The sequence below is a fragment of the Antechinus flavipes genome, chromosome 1 (genome assembly GCF_016432865.1).
Source record: "Antechinus flavipes isolate AdamAnt ecotype Samford, QLD, Australia chromosome 1, AdamAnt_v2, whole genome shotgun sequence".
Taxonomy (NCBI): Eukaryota; Metazoa; Chordata; class Mammalia; order Dasyuromorphia; family Dasyuridae; genus Antechinus; species Antechinus flavipes.
In genome coordinates, this window is record NC_067398.1 from 364,168,823 (window position 1) to 364,187,317 (window position 18,495).

Genomic DNA, 18,495 nt, shown 5'->3' on the forward strand with positions numbered 1-18,495 from the left:
GAGAGAGGAACAACAAAAAACAAGACTTTCCCTAAAAACAAGGGCGCTGGTCTCTTTTTTGTGAGATAGAGCTGTCTGGATTTCCCTTCCTTGGCTTGCCCAGAAGTCCAGACATCTGTTCTATCACTCCCCTGCCCATAGATGGCTCCCTAAGCCTACCAATTCCTTTCTAAAGTTAAAGAAAAGGCATCTAATCATCTCTTGGGCAATATCAGATTAATCTTTCTATGATTATGCTTATCATTCCCACTAATTGAAAAATTATTGTAAGAGAGCCGCATTGACTGCAAGATTTAGTCTGAAACCCCTTAGCTTAGCATTTAAGGTCTTCTGATATCAACCTTTTCTTGTCATCTTCATTTTTTTGGTCCTCTCCAAGATAATCCCTTATACCAATAATTATTATTACTGGAGTCAAAGGTGAAGGGCTAACGTGGTTTTTGAATGATGAGCTAAATAAATATGTTAGATGTTCTTTCACTGGTGTGAATTTATCAGTTTTTTCTATAATAAATGAACATACATACACATGTATATACAGGATTGTATATGACAGTAATTTGATAAATCCATGATTTCATCATCTGACTGTGGATCACAACCCGTCCATCCCTTCCCATCCAGACAAAAATAAGTAATCATTTCTGGCAATATACTCCAGCCTACTTTCACCCACTATGCCTCTTTTCATTATCCTTTGGGGCAATTGCAATTTTGATTGTCTTGAGAATGATGTGTTTCATATCTCTTAGCTATAAGGCATTACTGGGAGATTATTGATTAGAAAAAGACAGACTTTTCCAGTAGGAGCTGCTTGGGATCATTGAAAGGGTTATGCAAAAACGATTCTAATTCAACTTGATTCAACAAATATTTCACATTTTTCTTTTGAGCAAAGGTTCTGTCAGACTAATTTCAAATATCCTTGTGTATACATCAGCGTAACTCATCACTTTACAGACAGATTTTCATTCACCTCTCATTTAAAGTGGCCTCTTGCAGTTCAATCAATCATTTAGTTCCCCAACCAACCACGTATTGAACACCTGCTCTGTGGTAAGTTCTGTGAAGGGAAATAAAGGTATGAAATTCTCCTCAAAGTGTATAGAATGTATCTGAGGAGACAAGATATTTAGATAGAAAAAAACAAGAAAAAAAACAGATAAAATAAAGGGCTAGATTGTATTGGACAAACTACAAATTGTAGAAATTCTGGAGACTGTAGTGAGCTGGAGTTATTGAAGTTTTCTTGAAGAGTATTCAGTTGCTCAGAAAAGATAAAACTTTGTGTAAAAGATAGTGTCCTTGAAGTTAGCCAAACAGAAGTATCTTTCAATCTCACTATCAGGCAAGTAATATTTCAAAACATGCTAGATGGGGCAGTAGTTGGAGCAGTGCGTTTTATATTAGGGACATCTGACTTCAAGTTTTGGCTCAGACACTAGTTGTCCCTTAGCCAGCTCATCTGTAGAATGGATAGAATGAGGATAATAGGAGAAGCTATGTAAAGCAGTTTGCTGCAAAGCTTAAAACGTTATATAAATACTAATTATTGGGGATGATTAAAATAAGAGCATCTACTTTACAGGGTTTTCTTGGGGCTCAAATGAGATTAACGTATGCAAAATGTTTTACCAATATACACTACCATAGTTCTTGAAAAGATTATGTTAATCAACTGCCCTAATGCTCTTTTTAGGAAAACTCAAACACCATTTCCTGGATGCCACGCTCTAGTATGAGTTGATCCAGGGTCTGTCTCACTTCAGTATTTGTATCTTCAGTGCTAAACTTAGAATCGAACATATCTGTTTATTAATACGTGCTTTTTCATGAAAAAAAGAAAAAGCCAGATAACCTAAGCGTTTTTCGAATCTTTAAGAGGAATATAGATGTATGAGAATTTATTATTGTTAATTCAATGTAAACACAGATTTAAGTGACCGTTTTTTCTTTTTGCTTCTATTGCTTGTGCAATAAGTTTATTCTAATAATCTTTGCCTCCTGCAACCTCAGAGCACAAAGTGAAAAAAATTAAAGGATTCCGATTTCTCGCAATCCAGTGACGGTTTAGGACTTAGGGGCGGGGCGGGTTTGACAAGGAACTCAAAAATTGCAGCCCGTTCTCGAGTTTTCAAACAGCGATCACTCCCTGCTAGCTGGAGCTTAGGATCTTATTGCCAAGGCTCGAAGGTCATGAAAGCCTCTAAGTTTAGGGAGAACTTCTGGGTAAGGAAACGGGAACCCTCGGGGATCGGGTGCAGTGGGCTAGAAGGAAAAACAAGCAACCTGTGTCTCAGGAGCAAGCTGGGAAAAGAGCCAGCTCAGCTGCAGTTGGGTAGGGGGCGAGGGGAGGAGGGAGAGAAGTGGGAGAGGGCTGTGGGGAGAGGTGGAAGAGAAATGACAAATTCTGGGAGGGAACTCTTGGAATCTCGTCGGCGGCAGAGGAACGGAGACTTGGACAGCTCCGGAAGAGAGCGTACAAGGGGAACCTTGGAAGTGCTCTCCAATTCGGAATTTCTGGATTCAAAGGGCGAGCTGGCAGGCGATATGGAGGAAAATCAACATTGAATTTGGCTGCCTTGGTAGTTTCTTTTGATTAGCACTGGGATTGTCAGAGAGAAGAACTCGACTTTTCTTGGGTTTGTTCTCACCTGTCCGCCCGGTCTCTAGGAACTTTCTCAACTGCTAGATAAGGCAAATCCTGATACTACAGGGAAGGAAAAGACAAGAACTTTTCCCAGACTGTATCGCTCACAATAAGCGTTCTTGTTATTCGTTTTCGCTTTTCCCCTTCCCTTTTCTGTTTCTTCGAATGTCCCAACCTCTCTCCTCTCCACTTCCTCCAATTCTGTGAAACAAAAAGGCCTCTTCTCATGTAGTGTCGGGACTCTGCTCTTGGATCCAGTCGGGTCTGTAACCATTTCTTAGAAAGGTGGAGAGAGGAGGGAAAAAGTTTTTCTAAGCAAGAACTATATTAATATCTACAAGAAATGAAAAAAGAGATTTTTTTTTTAAATGAAGTTTTAGGGCAGCTAGGTGGCACAGTGGATGGATAGAACACCAGCCCTGAAGTCAGGAGGACCTGAGTTCAGATTTGATCTCAGAAACTTAATACTTCTTAGTTGTGTGACCCTGAGCAAGTCAGGTAACCCCAATTGCCTCAGCAAAAAAAAAAAAAAAAAAAAAAAAAAAGTTTCCTGGAGATGATAATATCACCTTCCTCTCTCCCTCCTTTTTCTTCCTTCCTTCCTTCCTTCCTTCCTTCCTTCCTTCCTTCCCCTTTTCTCTTTCCATTCATCTTGCCTTGCTTCCATCTCAGCTCTTTCATCAAGATTTTAGAGCCCTCTTCTCTAGTTTCTTCTTTTACAAATCGTAATTGAAGGGGCATCTAGATGGTACAGTGCATAGAACACCGGCCCTGAAGTCAGCAGGACCTGAGTTCAATCAAATCCGGCCTCAGATACTTACCACTTCCTAGCTGTGTGAACCTGGGCAAATCACTTAACCTCAATTGCCACAGCAAAACAAAAAAACAAAAAAAAAACCAAAAAAACAAATCTCAATTGAAAAGGGAATATTGTACTCTTTCTGTTTTTTTTTTTTTTTTTTTTTTAAGAGTTTCCCCATATAACACTAGGGTAATTGAAGGATATCCTTAAACAAAACACAAATTTAGCTTAAATTCTAAAAATCACATCCTAAAGTGGATTTCCTTTCCAAGGATACTGTAACAACTGAGGCAAGAAATGATAGCAAATCTCTACTAACCCTCATTTCCTTGTAAAACTACACATAAATCTATATTAGCAAAGGTGAAAACTCAGTGGAAGAACAGGTGATAGACCAATAAAAACAGTAATTAACATGTATTGAGCCTATCATAGTATCTTGAAAAATCAGCCTGGAGTTAGAGAAATTAGAGTGGTGGTTCAAATTCCAGCTCTTCCATTTATTATGCTTGATCTTGGGCAAGTTATTAAGTACTATGGTTCTCAATTTCCTCATCTGTAAAACTGAACTAGGATGACATCTAAGTCTGTTTATGTGCCTCATTTTTGGAAACACTGAAATAATTCAACTTGCCTCCTACTCTCCCTCAATGCTTTCCCTTCCTCTACTGATAAAAATAACTCATTTATATAGTGCTTTAAGGTTTACAAAGAACTTCTCACAATTCTTTCATTTGTTTTTTTAAAATGTATTTATTTAAACTTAATAGAATATTTCATATTCTATTATAGAATTATATTGTTATAATATTAATAACTTAATAGAATATCTAGGTGAAAAGTCACAAATTCTATGTGTTTTTTTTTCATATATAAAATAGAGTTACTGATATTTTCACTATTTCACAGGGTTGTTGGGAGGAAAGCATAAATCTGTAATTGCTACATGTCTATGAAGTGTTATTATTATATGAATTATTATTGTGTAGGTTTCTCCATGTCATATCATTTTTATTTGTCTCAGTTTCCTTACCTGTAAAATAGAGATAATAAAAGTACCTTCATCTCAAGGTTATTGTGAGGATCCAATGAGGTAATATTTATAGAGCATTAGCACAGTGCCTGTCTATGTAATAAGTGCTTAATAGGTGTTTGTTCCCTTCCTCTTCTTTGTTTCCGTCTTTCTCATTAGCCTGTACAATCTTTACATGTTAGTGATTAGGGGCTTCATATCCTGCACCTTTCCACCTCAGCTAATGCTGGTTCAATTCTCTTTTGAATGAGCTGTTGTTGATACAGGTACCTGTAGATAGGGTAGGTCAAGATTATGAAATCAGTTTTGGGGATCCTCCAGTTTCCCTTTTTTTCTCCCTTCCATGTGCCATTGATGTTCCTTCCTTTTGTTTGGATACACTTGTGTTTTCTTTCTCCACTCTTCTTCTTAGGAGCTGTCGCTCTGTTAAACTATTCATTCTTAAAACTTTGTAAGAAAGTCCTTTTCTAAGCCGTCCTTTGCTGCCCACTCTGGTAGATCCTGTCAAACTTCCTTCCATTAAGAGAATTTCAGATCTCTTAGTAGGTACAAGAAGAGAGAGAATCCATGAAATCATCATGTAAGTGGATGCTGCCTCTTCTGATCTGGTTTCACCAGGAGACTTTGGAAATAATTAAGTATTTCCAACACTATGTCAAATAGGTGAATTCCAGAATAGGGAGAATGGTACAAGTAGCAGGCAGGCAAATTGGTTTCTACAAGATGGAAAAAATCTTAAGCTTTTTGATTTTTAGGCAGTGCCTTTCTTATGCAGCAAGTAGCTAAACAAGCCTTCTAAAGACTTCCTCCTTGGCTTTTTCTGGTTCTGGTTCTTCTGGCTGTAGAAAGCTGGACGTCTTTATTTGAATTCCTGTTGCTAAAACCAGCTGACTTTCTTGTGCTCTCTCCCTTGGCATTCTCAAATTTGGATAATCCTTGGTAAAAGGTTGTAGGATCAGAGACTCAGTGATAGAGAAGAGTTTAGAGAACATTTGCTTCTCATTTTACAGATGAGAGAATAGAGGCTTAAGAATATTAAGTAACCTGTACAAGATCAAACAGGCAGTAAGCATCAAAAAGGGTATCTAAATTCAGATAATCTGATTCCAAATTCCCCTGAGATTTGTATTCTTGAAAAGAATAATACAAATTTATTTCCACCTAGATGATAATACAACTACTAATAATACTCTCTCAAGGCTTTAAAAGTTTGAGATCATTGAAAGCATTGTCCATTTTGGCATAGCCTGCTTTTTTGCCTATTATCCTTCATATGTATATTGGTTTATAAATAATTTTTCATTCATTTAATTTTTCCTGTGTGGATTGTTAGGCTCTTCTCTTTACAGTAGTGATGTGTCTCATTGAGAAAATACTATGCTTTTCTGGGATTTGATACAATAAGCACAATGTTATTCTCAAATAGGAGCATCTGAAAGATGTCATCACCCATTTAGACCTATACAGGATAATGGTGAAGACTTTTAATTGTGGTGTTTCCTTGTTTTTTGCCTCATTTGTCATTAAGAATCAAGAAGTTACTAAACAGCATCTATAAAAGAACTTCATATAATCTTAATTTGCTTATTATATTTTTTAATTAAAATTTTTCTTGACATTAAAAATCTACCTTTTTTTCCCTCCTACCTTTTCTTGTTGAAAAAAGAAAAATAAAGATTTTGTAACAACAAAATAATTCCTACAATAACTATGTCTACTATAATATTGATCTATAAATGAGAAATTCATTTTTCAAATTCCTTGAGCTTTAAGGATGAGCTTTGCTCTACTAAGTTAAATGTTTTGGTTTGTTTCCAAACATGTTTCCATAATCAACTAATATATTTCTACAATTTTAACCAATGCTTTTCAGTTAATTTCATTTTTGTAAAAATGTAGTTTGCTATCATTTGTGAAAGCCTGTCTCATATATTTTTTTTTATGTTTTCATCAAGGATATTCATGAGATATATGTAGATCATTCTGATAAATATTTAACAAAGAGGAGAAGTAATTCTGTGGGTTGGTATTTACTTATACTCTCTTGGTCAACTTTTTAAGTAACAATGTTAATTCCTTTTTTTTTTCCCCCCCCCCCCATGTGGCCCTTTTCCTTTCCTGGGAAGTCTGGTAAAATTCTCTCTCAATGTTTCCAAGACAATGTCATTGACAAATTGGATTTCTTCCAAATGTCATATCCAAATACTTCTTAACTTTGGTATTTTAAATACCTTTTCAATCCTTATAAAGCATGTAGGAGATTGAGATGATAGCATCCTAATTGGATTGATAATTTCATTGCTATTAATGTTGAAAATAGATCATTAGAGAAATAATGATACATCTCTTATAATTTTAATTTTTTTTATTGTTCTTCTATCAGTTTCATCTTTGAATGATTTGGGGCTATGTGACCCAATTAGGTCTCTTGTAAAGCTTTCTGTAAACTTATTTTTTCTTCCATTGCTTTTTGGTGTTCTATGAAAAAATAGCATTCATAATCTTATGCCATCCTCTTGTATATTATTCTGTAAATGTGTTTATATTTTAAACTAATGTTGTCCTTGGTTGTCATGTCTCTCTACATGATGAGTGCTGGTTAATGTGATTTCTTTTTCTTTCCTTGTGGGGATTGTCTTATCTAAGTTAAATTTTTACAGGACTGGACAAAGCACCTCCATTATGTTTATAGATGACCTAAAATTTATGATACTTCATTTCTACTACTCTTTTCTGCCACTGCCATTATTGCTCCAAAAGTTTTTGAGGTCTGTGTGAAAATGAGTCATTTTTGTTTATTTTTTACATTTTGGGTTGTCATGGCCACCCCACCCCACCCCACGACCAACCTACAGATGAACTCAGTATTTAGTTATTTATGTATTTGGACATTAGATCTATTATCAAGATACGATTTGAAACTTCTCTCACATAGTAGAACCTGCCAAATCTTTTCTTTGAAGCATAGCTTTCAGGAATTCAGAGTCACTTCTATTTTACAATGAGGTATCCAGATATGACATCATAAAGAAAGCTTAGAAATAATCTAATATATGAATTACTTGTTCTTTAAAAATTTATTTTCAACTATTTATAAATCTAGGTGGTCTTGATATTTTAAAATTAGTATCTTAAAAATTATTGAAGTATTTTGTTTTTGTATTGACTGAATTTCTGAATACATATACCCTATACATAGATTCTTAATTATGCAATTGGGATTCAACAAAGGGATGTGATCACTGAGTGATACAGAAGTGGATGAAAAATTTCTGATATAAGGGTTTTGATAAACTCAAGGACCAACTAGATTAACAAGTGAATGTGGGGTAAGATGTATTTAGGAAAAAAAAAAACAAAACACACAACACATTGAAACTATAAATCAATATCCCTAATGAACACATATGAAAACATTTTTTTTAATGAAATATTCACACAGTTAAGACACCTATCACAGAACTTATATTGGATTTAACACCAAGAATATAGGATTGATGTAATATTAGGAAAACTATAAAGTGAATGAATAGTATTTATAACAAAATCAACAAAAATCACAATTGATTATATCAGTAGATTTAGAAAGAACTTATGATAAAACATAACAATTTTTGTTTGTGTGTGTGTGTTTTTAATTGAAAAAATAGGAACAAACTGACTACTCCAATTGATTTTTTTTTTTTTTTAAACCAACGACAGTATTACAAAGTGGGTCAAGCATTGATCTTAAAGTCTGGAGACGCTTGGATTGAGGTCCCAGCTCTAACAATGACCATAACCATGGTCAAGCCATTTGATCTTTAAGAGCTTCTATTTCCTTATCTACAGAGTGGAGATAGTAATATTTACAAACTTCCCTGGGAGGTTGTAAGGAAGGTAATTTGAAACTAAGTTGCTACATTCCTGTCAATTCATAGAGGGAAAATAGTTTTTGTAGGAGTATTCTATATCCAATTCTATGCTATAAACTTAAATTTATCTTAATTTTTGAATTTTCAAAGTTTGCAAAACATTTTACATTCATTAACTCTGTTATTTCCAGAAGCAATTGCTAAAAGGAAAGCAGAAGGTGGTCCCTCCCTAGCTTGTAGGGGAAGTTAGCAATCTTAAATGATAAGATAGATATAGATAAAGTAAATCTAGAGTCTCTCTCATGCTACTAGATAGAATGCTGGATAGGAGGCCAGAACTGAGAGAGAAATATGAGTTCATAGAATACAAAGAGGAGGCAGAATTAGTTCTTTAGCAATCCATCAGCTTAAGGGTAGTTCATTTCACCAGTCACTGAGACCAAACAAAAGATTTTACATGGTATAGAATTTTTTTTAAATCCTTGAGTAAAAAAATGAAAACTGCCTTTGAGAAACCAGATCTTTTGTCCATCACTAGGATGTATCCTAAGCTATAGTCAGGCATTATCAGCAAACTGCCTTTTTAACAGTTAATACTTGAGATATCTCCAATTCAACATGTCTAAAACAGACTTGTTATTGTCTCTCATCTCTCCTTTCCCTCTAATCTTCCCCTGTTCTTGATGGAAGCAAAAAGTCATTACTAAGCATTATGCTCAGTCCATATTGTTTTCCTGTTCCTTCTCTGTGAGGAGGAACTCTAACCCCACCTTGTTCCCCAAATCAGACCATGTTTTCTTTCCTCTTAGATCTGTCTCCTTTCAGAGTAGTGGACTGTTTATTATTATTATTATTTTTTTTGGTCTTTGAAGTTATACCTGAATCACCCCCACCCCTATTTCTCTGGTTTTGTTAATTCCCTGTCTCCTATAATCATTCAGTGAACCTGTCCTTATGGAGATTGGATAGGACAATCTTGCTTTGTGTTCAAATATAAGTAAAATCAGTCAATTTAAGAGGTAGCATGGTGCATTGGAATGACTGGGATTTGATAACAGAGGACTTAGGTTTGGATTCTAGCTCTACTATTACTGTCAGTGTGACCTTGGGCAAGATATGTAAGCTTTTTGGACTTCAGATTCTTCAAGTATAATATCAAGGGATTAGGTTGTCTCAAACTCAAATAGAAAAAGGGGCCACTAATCCATACAGATAATTACAAGATTAAAATATTAAAGCTTAGTTTTAAAATGTATATCTATATTCATAGTTTATTACATTTTTATAAAATAGGTATACAAATCAAACAGTTACTGATAAACCATAATTTCATAACCTACATTCAGTTATATTTAAACTTTTTGTAGCAGCAAGTATTGAAAATTGAGGAAATACCCATCGACTGAGGAATGGCAGAACAAGTTTAAGAAGTTTTGGTCTAGATGATTTTTGAGGTTTCTTATGAGGATCCAATGAAGTGACTCCAATAATGATAAGAGTGTTGATGTTCTGAGTGTATGTGTGTTAGTAGTAATCGTGGTAATAATAATAGTGGTAGTAATAGTAATATAATAGCAATACGAGTAGTAGTGATAGTAGTAGGAGTGTAATGTCGGAGAAACTGAGGCAAGATAGAGATTAGAGAACAATTTAATATTTTATTTGAAAGAGAGAGATTTACTGGTACCAAATGGATCCATAGTTTGGTCTCAGGGCTGAATGAGACTATCATCTCCAAAAATCCAGCAATGAATGTCAAATACAAAATTCTTTTATAGGGTAACAAGAATGATGACATAATAGGGGAGGTACTTGGGATGGGGATAACCTAATGTGGGGAGGCACCTAGGATGACATAATGGAGGGAGGTACCTGAGAGGCTCCTGATATTCTAATGATGTCTAAGATGTGATCTTTATCCTACCAAACATTAGGAAGGAATGATTATAGCCTGAAGTCTTGAGGAGAGTAACTGAGGTAGGACAATTAGGAAAACTGGGTCAGGATATTTAAAGGAAACTGTGGCACAATAGTAGTAGTAGTAGTAGTGATAGTATGTTATGATTTGTGGCAGTGTGAAGCCATGAGAGTATTACAAATAAGTTATGTTGAACTACTCAGCTTTGGCATTGTAGTGAAAAAGCAGCCAGAGGTCATATGTAACCAAATGAGTATGGAATTTTATTTTTTATTAAATTTATTATTTTAAAAAAATTTATCAAATTCTCAGTTCCAAATTTCTTCTTTCACTCTTCCCCCATCCAATATACATATATTAAGTTATGCAAAAATATGTACACATTAAACATGTTTTTGGAAAAAAAAATCTGCTCTTGGAGTTCATCAGTTCTTTCTCTTAGGGAAGACAGAATGTTTTATCATGAATCCTTTAGAATTGTAGTAGATCATTGTCTCTTAATTTTCTCACAAGTTTCTCACAATTCATTATCTTACAATATTGCTCTTACTATGTAAATTGTTCCCCTGGTTCTTCTCACTTCATTTTGCATCAGTTTATATAAATCTTATCAGTTTTTTCCAAAATATCCCTTTTCATTATTTTTTACAATACAGTATTGTTTTACTGTTTCATATCATATCTTGTTCTACATTTCCCAGTTGATGGGTATTTCCTCACTTTTCAATAGTTGCTACTACAAAAAAGAGTTACTATAAATATTATTGTACATGTGGATCCTTTTCCTTTTTCTTTGATCTCTTTGGAGTATAGGTCTAGAAGTGGTATTGCTGGATCATAGAATATGCACAGTTTTGCAGTTTAAAAATTTATTTTTAAAATGAAAAAAAAACATTCTTAGCTAGACATGAATAATACAAAAACAGGCAGGAGACCATGGTCTGCTGTGATAGCAGAAATGTTAACATAGATAAAGTTGAAAGTGTACTGTGCCTACATTGTCCTGTTGCTTAATGCTTATTAGCACACCATTGTGTTATGTCACTTCTAAAAGCATATTCAGTTCTGAGTACCCTATTAAGGAAAAAGAAGACAAATTGGAATAATATTGACCCAGAGAAGAGAATCTTTTCTTTAAAGTGGGCTAAGGGTAGGCAAAGCCACAATAATTGTCTTCAGGTATTTGAAGATTAATTATATGAAAAGGAGATTGGGTTATTCTACTTTGCTCAGAGGGTAGAATTAAGAACTGGGGTGTTGGTTTTGATATAAGGAGAAACTTGAGATTCTCTTTCAATTTCAATGATTCTATAAATTTTAATTCCCAAACTTTCCAGTTGATTTATTTGCTGAACAAAGTATCCTGCAATATACAATATATTTGCAAAAAAAGGCTTTATGTGATTTTTAGCTGGGTGGTTTTTGTTTTGTTTTGTTTTTTAATCATTCTGTTTTTAGATCATTGACTATTAGTTGGATCAAGATGTTCTCCGCAGTCATCCCACTGGGTTCCTTTCAGTGATCCTTTTCTTACACTGCTCTAATAGAGCGCTCTTCAGTTTCACAATTTTGAAAATTCTTAGGAGATTGTGTGCATTTTTACTTCTCCTTTTGTTTCCTGGATAGAGGCCATTATTTCAGAAACTTTCCATTATCTGCTTCTTCTTTCTATAGGCCCCTCTCCTCACAACCAGCCTTAAACTTTTTCTTCTTCACTGGATCTGATGCAATTTTTTTTTTCTCACACCCACAGTGTCCTCATTTTCTCAGCACAATCGGCTATGACAGCATTATTCAACACCTGAATGAGGGTCGAAAGAACTGCAAGGAATTTGAAGATTTTTTAAAAGAAAGGTATAGTGTCATCTATTGTAAGAAAATACAACTGGGGAGAATCTCCCCTAGATCAGAGAGAATTTACTAGGACTTATTGTGTTTAGCACTTTGCTGAGAATTGTAGAGATTACAGAAATATAAAACTTGATTCTTGCCTTCAAAGCATTTATAAGCTAGAAAAATAAAATAAAATTAAATTAAATCTCCCAATTTGCCTACAGCAGCACTTCTATAATAATTAGTCTACAATAATTGCTTCCACTTACTGTCCTTATTTCTCTACATTTGCAGTCTAATTTCTGAACTTAAGACTCAGTGGAAACTGCTCTCCCAGCAATTAATTGCCATTTCTGATGACCTCAGCACTCCTCCTTATTAACCTTTGTTCAACATTTGGTATTGTTCACTATCTTCTCCACCTGGATACTCCCTTTTCTCCTCTTTCTCCTTCCATGAGTCCTTCCCATCTGCAATTTCTTTTTCAGAATCATTATCTATAACATGTGCCCTAAAGTGGTATTCCACTTTACCCCAAGGCTCTATCCTAGGCCGCACTCTCTCACTTGGTGATCTCTCATAGGTTTAATGATCATCACTATCAAGATGATTATTCACATTTGCCAAATATTGCCATTTTTACTTTCATAACATCTCTCACATATATCTTTTTCTGTCTACTTATATGGCCACCACTCTAAATCAGGCCCTATTTGTCTTTCATCTGTACTATTGCAATTGGTTTCCCTGTCTTAAATCTCTTCCTAATTTGTCTGTCTTCCCTATAATACTTCCTAAAGTATATCTGACTCTGTCATTCTCCTGCCCACTAAACTCTAGCAGCCCCCCAGTGGCCCTCCTCTCCATTCATACAATGGTCCAACTTTAGATCATATGGGCCTTCTTATTTTTCCTCATATATAATATTTAGTCTCCTGACTACATGTCTTTGCACTGGCTGTCCCTCATGTCTAGAGTGTATTAACTCCTCAGCCTTGTCTTAGGACTTATAGATTCCTTCACAACTGCTCTATTTTCTACATATAAATCTTTCCTGTTTCCTTAACTGCCAGTATCTTAGCCACAAATTTATTGTGTATCTATTTTGAATATATTTTAGAAATGTTTACATATGTACAGATTATATTTTTCCTTTTATTATATAACATATATATCCTAGCAATATGATTTTAAAATACAAATGGTGTTCACTTTAAATCTTGAGTGCTTAACACATTTTCCCTCTATAAGAGTGCAATAAAATCAATAGCAATTCTACTCAATTAAGACTGCACATTGATATTCTTTTTTTTTTAATGTCAAGATAATACAGTTGCAAAATAATTGATTAGGGGTAAGGAAAACAGCAAATTTTTAGAACCATTTACCAAATACTGTGGTTTGAACTATATTAGTGAAGAGAATACTAATGGAAATAAAATTACCCTATCCTATAAGTATTATGTATAGTTAAGTAGTAAGGATAGAAAATACCTCTAGGGTCTTAACTTATGATCCCTTGCTTTCACAGGGCTTAATCAATTACATATCCTACTAGAGCATAGATCCTTTCTTGAATGGATAGTAGATTAGCACAAGACATGCCTGGTGCCATGTCTCTTAGTAAGAACTATGTATTAGATTAACCCCAACCTCCGTATGACTTTTTTTTTTTTTTTTAGCTTTGTAAGTATCTAGAATTGATTTGCCCATGTGTCTACTGAGAGTTTATCTAGATAACCCTTCTAGTAAGCATAAATAACTTCAGCATGGACAGATGGCTCTTTGGGAAATAGCTGTATAGCTTGTATTCTGTGATTAATTGCCAGCATGGAGCAATATATCTTTGATTGCCCTTTGAAACTTCATGCTAAGTGACCCAATCTTATTTCTTACTAATTCCCATACTAGAACTTTCTGTTCTGATCAGGATAGTTTTTTCACTATCCCCCAAAAGATTTTTTTCTTTTCCTACTTCTTTGTTTGCTTATGATATTTCCTATTGCTTTGAATTACCCTCCATCTAGGTTATTTCTATGGATCTTTCAAGTCCTAGAGAATCTTATGTCTTTTATTTAGTCTTCCATGATCATGCTAATACAGAGAATCATAAGATTTAGAGCTAGAAGAGCCTCAATAACTTTATTTATTTTTTTTTATATAAATTTTATTTTATTTAATAATAACTTCGCATTGACAGAATCCATGCCAGGATAATTTCTACACGACATTATCCCTTGCAATCACTTATGTTTCGTTTTTTCCCCTCCCTCCCTCCCCCCCCCCCCCAGGATGGCAAGCAGTCCTATATATGCTAAACATGTTGCAGTATATCCTAGATACAATACATATTTGCAGAACCGAACAGTTCTCTTGTTGCACAGGGAGAATTGGATTCAGAAGGTAAAAATAACTCGGGAAGAAAATCAAAAATGCAAATAGTTCACATTCATTTCCCAGTATTCCTTCTTTGGGTGTAGCTGTTTCTGTCCATCATTTCTCCAATGAAACTCAGTTAAGTCTCTTTGTCAGAGAAATCCACTTCCATCAGAATACATCCTCATACAATATCGTTGTCGAAGTGTATAATGATCTCCTGGTTCTGCTCATCTCACTTAGCATCAGTTCATGTAGGTCTCTCCAAGCCTCTCTGTATTCATCCTGCTGGTCATTCCTTACAGAGCAATAATATTCCATAACATTCATATACCACAATTTACCCAGCCATTCTCCAATTGATGGGCATCCATTCATTTTCCAGTTTCTAGCCACTACAAACAGGGCTGCTACAAACATTTTGGCACATACAGGTCCCCTTCCCTTTTTTAGTATCTCTTTGGGGTATAAGCCCAATAGAAACACTGCTGGATCAAAGGGTATGCACAGTTTGATAACTTTTTGGGCATAATTCCAGATCGCTCTCCAGAATGGCTGGATTCGTTCACAACTCCACCAACAATGCATCAATGTCCCCGTTTTCCCGCATCCCCTCCAACATTCATCATTGTTTTTTCCTGTCATCTTAGCCAATCTGACAGGTGTGTAGTGATATCTCAGAGTCGTCTTAATTTGCATTTCTCTGATCAATAGTGATTTGGAACACTCTTTCATGTGAGTGGTAATAGTTTCAATTTCTTCATCTGAAAATTGTCTGTTCATATCCTTTGACCATTTATCAATTGGAGAATGAGCCTCAATAACTTTAGTCCAACATTTTTATTTTAGAAAAGTAGAATTTAATATTTAAAAGAGTTGAGATAACTTGCACAAGGTCATGTGGGTAGTTAAATTGTGTAAGCTAGTGTAAATAGATGTGGCATGTGACCTACACTTTTTTTTTCTTAAATAGCTTTTTATTTACAAGTTATATGCATGGGTAATTTTACAGCATTGACAATTGTCAAACCTTTTGTTCCAATTTTTCCCCTCCTTCCCCCTATCCCCTTCCCTGGATGGCAGGATGACCAGTAGATGTTAAATATATTAAAGTATAAATTAGATACACAATAAATATACATGACCAAACTGTTATTTTGCTGTACAAAAAGAATGGGCTCTGAAATTTTGTACAATTAGCCTGTGTAGGAAATCCAAAATGTAGTCAGGCAAAAATATAGGGATTGGGAATTCAGTGTAATGGTTCTTAGTCATCTCCCAGAGTTCTTTCGCTGGGCGTAGCTGGTTCAGTTCATTACTGCTCCATTTGAAGTGATTTGGTTCATCTCATTGCTGAAGATGGCCAGGTCCATCAGAATTGGTCATCATATCGTATTATTGTTGAAGTATATAATGATCTTCTGGTCCTGCTTGTTTCACTCAGCATCAATTTGTGTAAGTCTCTCCAGGCCTTTCTGAAATCATCCTGTTGTGACCTACACTCTTAAATTCTTTTGATTCTATAAATCCACTATGACAGATCAGGATAGTTCAACCATGTGAATTCAATTCACTATCAAGGTTGTAGTAGAAACCTTAGTGATGGGGAAGACATACATACATTATTTCTTATAACTGTTACTCCTGAGTTCCCATCAGTGTGATTTCTTCTACACAAATTAGGCAACATGACCATTAACTATCATGAAACATTTACTAATAGGATACAAAGGAATTCAAAAGAATATATAGCATAATAGGCCACTCATAATCCTGGTTTGTCCTCTGTCAGCAACCTATCAGAAAGGAATATAGAGGAATTCATGTGTCCAAGGCAGCTCAAAACTCTAGACTGAAATCCTGAGGTCTGATGATTATAATTTTAAAGTTGGATTGGAATTCAGAGATTATTTAATCCAACCCTCAATATTTTACAGATGAGGAAGCTGATACTCAAAGAAATTGTTCAGAATTACTTAGCTAATAAATAAGTGTCAGAGGCAAAATTTGAACCTGGGTCTTGTCTCCAGATCTACTACTTTATATATCACATTACATTGCCTTTAACACTTAATCAGTGCAAGCTTGTGATCCAAACTCGGTGGGAATTTTTTGCTTGTAGAGAATAATTAAAATTTTCAGTCTCCATCATGAATAGGCTTCAGTGGGTTTTCCATTCTGTAGGCAGTAGGTAGGTATATACCAGTGGTTCTCAAACTCTTTTTCTCAGTGTCTTTACGGTATTAACAACTATTGAGAATCTGTCCAAAGAATTTTTGTTTACATGGGTTACATAATAGATATTTATCATATTAGAAAAAAAAATTAAATTTGAATTTGGATTTCAGAGACCCTCCAGGATTCACTGAACCACACTTTGAGAACCACTGGTATATACTGACCCAGTCAGCATGACTTACATGGAGCTCTGAATATTTAGATTTGTTATTTAATTTCTGTTGGTTGAATGCCATAGAGAGGGAATAATCTCCTTATAAGAGGTTAGGATACTGACTACTTTGGGGTCATATTAACCAGTAAGCATGCAAGTTGTTCTTCCAATAAAGAACAGCCATAGAATAGCTTCCCTCCCCCACTTTTGCCCCCATAATGTTCTTGTTACCCTTGATCTTTTTAAGGAATAGTCTACAACTTGTATCAGTCATTGGATAAATCTGCTCCTGTGCTGAATATCTCTGATCTACTGCTGGACAAAGCCACTTCTCTGGTATTCTTGGACAGTTAAAGCAGCTGTTAAGGTTTTTCAACAAACAACCTTATACCTGGTACTTGTAGAATTCCAGGTCTGCTAATTTTACTGGGCACTGAAACAATATTAACCTTTCAGTGAAAAGCAGTTCCCTTAAATATGGATATCTAAAATTATTCAGGTCTGTTCTCTGGGCTTTGATAAATTTCTCCCTTTTCAGCCAAAGTAGATAGTAAAAGGAAATGTAGGAAAGCCTCTGAAGGATTTATTCTCTCTCAAAGTTCTTGTGGCCACAGACAAGATAGCTTTTTCTTAGACCATTTTTTTAAAAAGCAGAAAATCCTGGTTTTTTTGCATCAGCTCCTAGAATCAGAGATTTCATCCAATCAGATCAGTTCCCATATTCAACTGCAGAGTTTCTCTATCTCTAGTCAGCTGGGTTCAATTTAAGTCATTTTTTCTCTCCATACTTATCTTCATTGCCTCCTGTAGTCTTTTCTTAGTTTCTCTTCTTCTGGCTTCTGTGACTATCATGACTTTAACTTGACTTCTTCTGCCTTTCTAGCCACAAATGTTTCCTCATATATAGGGACCTGCCTCTATCCAAGGTTGAGAAACTCAAAAGCCACATTTTTGTAAGATACGACATGAACAGTCAATGTACAATTGTTCCATAGACACCAAACAGTTCTTTAATTCAGTTTTCCAGCAATAAACTTCAAAGTCCTGTAAAGTCTTATGTAAATCATTTTCAATTTACATTATAATGGAACTATAACTTGTACATTTGTAAACATGTGCAAAGGGAATAAATAAAAGTAATTCAAATTTGTTGATCTGTATCATACTATCTTTTCTCCTAATATACTGTTTTTTTCACCCTCTGCATCCAACAGACTCCTAGTAAGTCCCTAGCATTAGAGGTGAAGCAAAGTCAACTATAACTTGAATCTTTTGCATTAAGGGATATGTACAGAAATCTGAAATCCCTAGAAATTATCTGCTATTATGGGAATTTATTCAGTGGAGATAGTTCTATAATTGTAGGTAAAAGGTAACTTGGTTACTTAATATGATTATAGAAATAAGTTTCTTAGGAAATGAAATTTCTAGGTAATTAAGTTTGCCTGAAAATATTTTTAAGCATAACCCTAGCTGGAAAAATTAGCTAACTAGCAGTTATAAAGAATTTTAAGGTTCAGAAAGCACAGTGAATAGAATGCCAGGTCTGGAATCAGGCAAACTCATCTTCTTGAGTTCATATCTGGTTTCAGATACTTTCTAGCCATGTGACCTTAGGCAGGTCATTTAATCCTGTT

The 18,495-nt window shown here is 34.9% G+C and overlaps 1 protein-coding gene across 2 annotated transcripts in view; it reads left to right on the forward strand.

Moving 5' to 3' along the window:
• The first annotated feature begins 1,990 nt into the window (after positions 1-1,990).
• The window catches only part of PSTPIP2 (proline-serine-threonine phosphatase interacting protein 2), a 69,230-nt gene continuing 52,725 nt past the window's right edge, over positions 1,991-18,495 (forward strand). Inside the window, exons 1-2 of one of the 2 annotated variants that reach the window (XM_051969684.1) lie at positions 1,991-2,229; positions 12,011-12,111. In XM_051969684.1, the coding sequence (XP_051825644.1) occupies positions 2,197-2,229; positions 12,011-12,111 (134 nt within the window). In that variant the 5' untranslated portion in view covers positions 1,991-2,196. The remainder of the gene's footprint in view (positions 2,230-12,010; positions 12,112-18,495) is intronic. The other variant, XM_051969685.1, reaches the window with a different exon arrangement.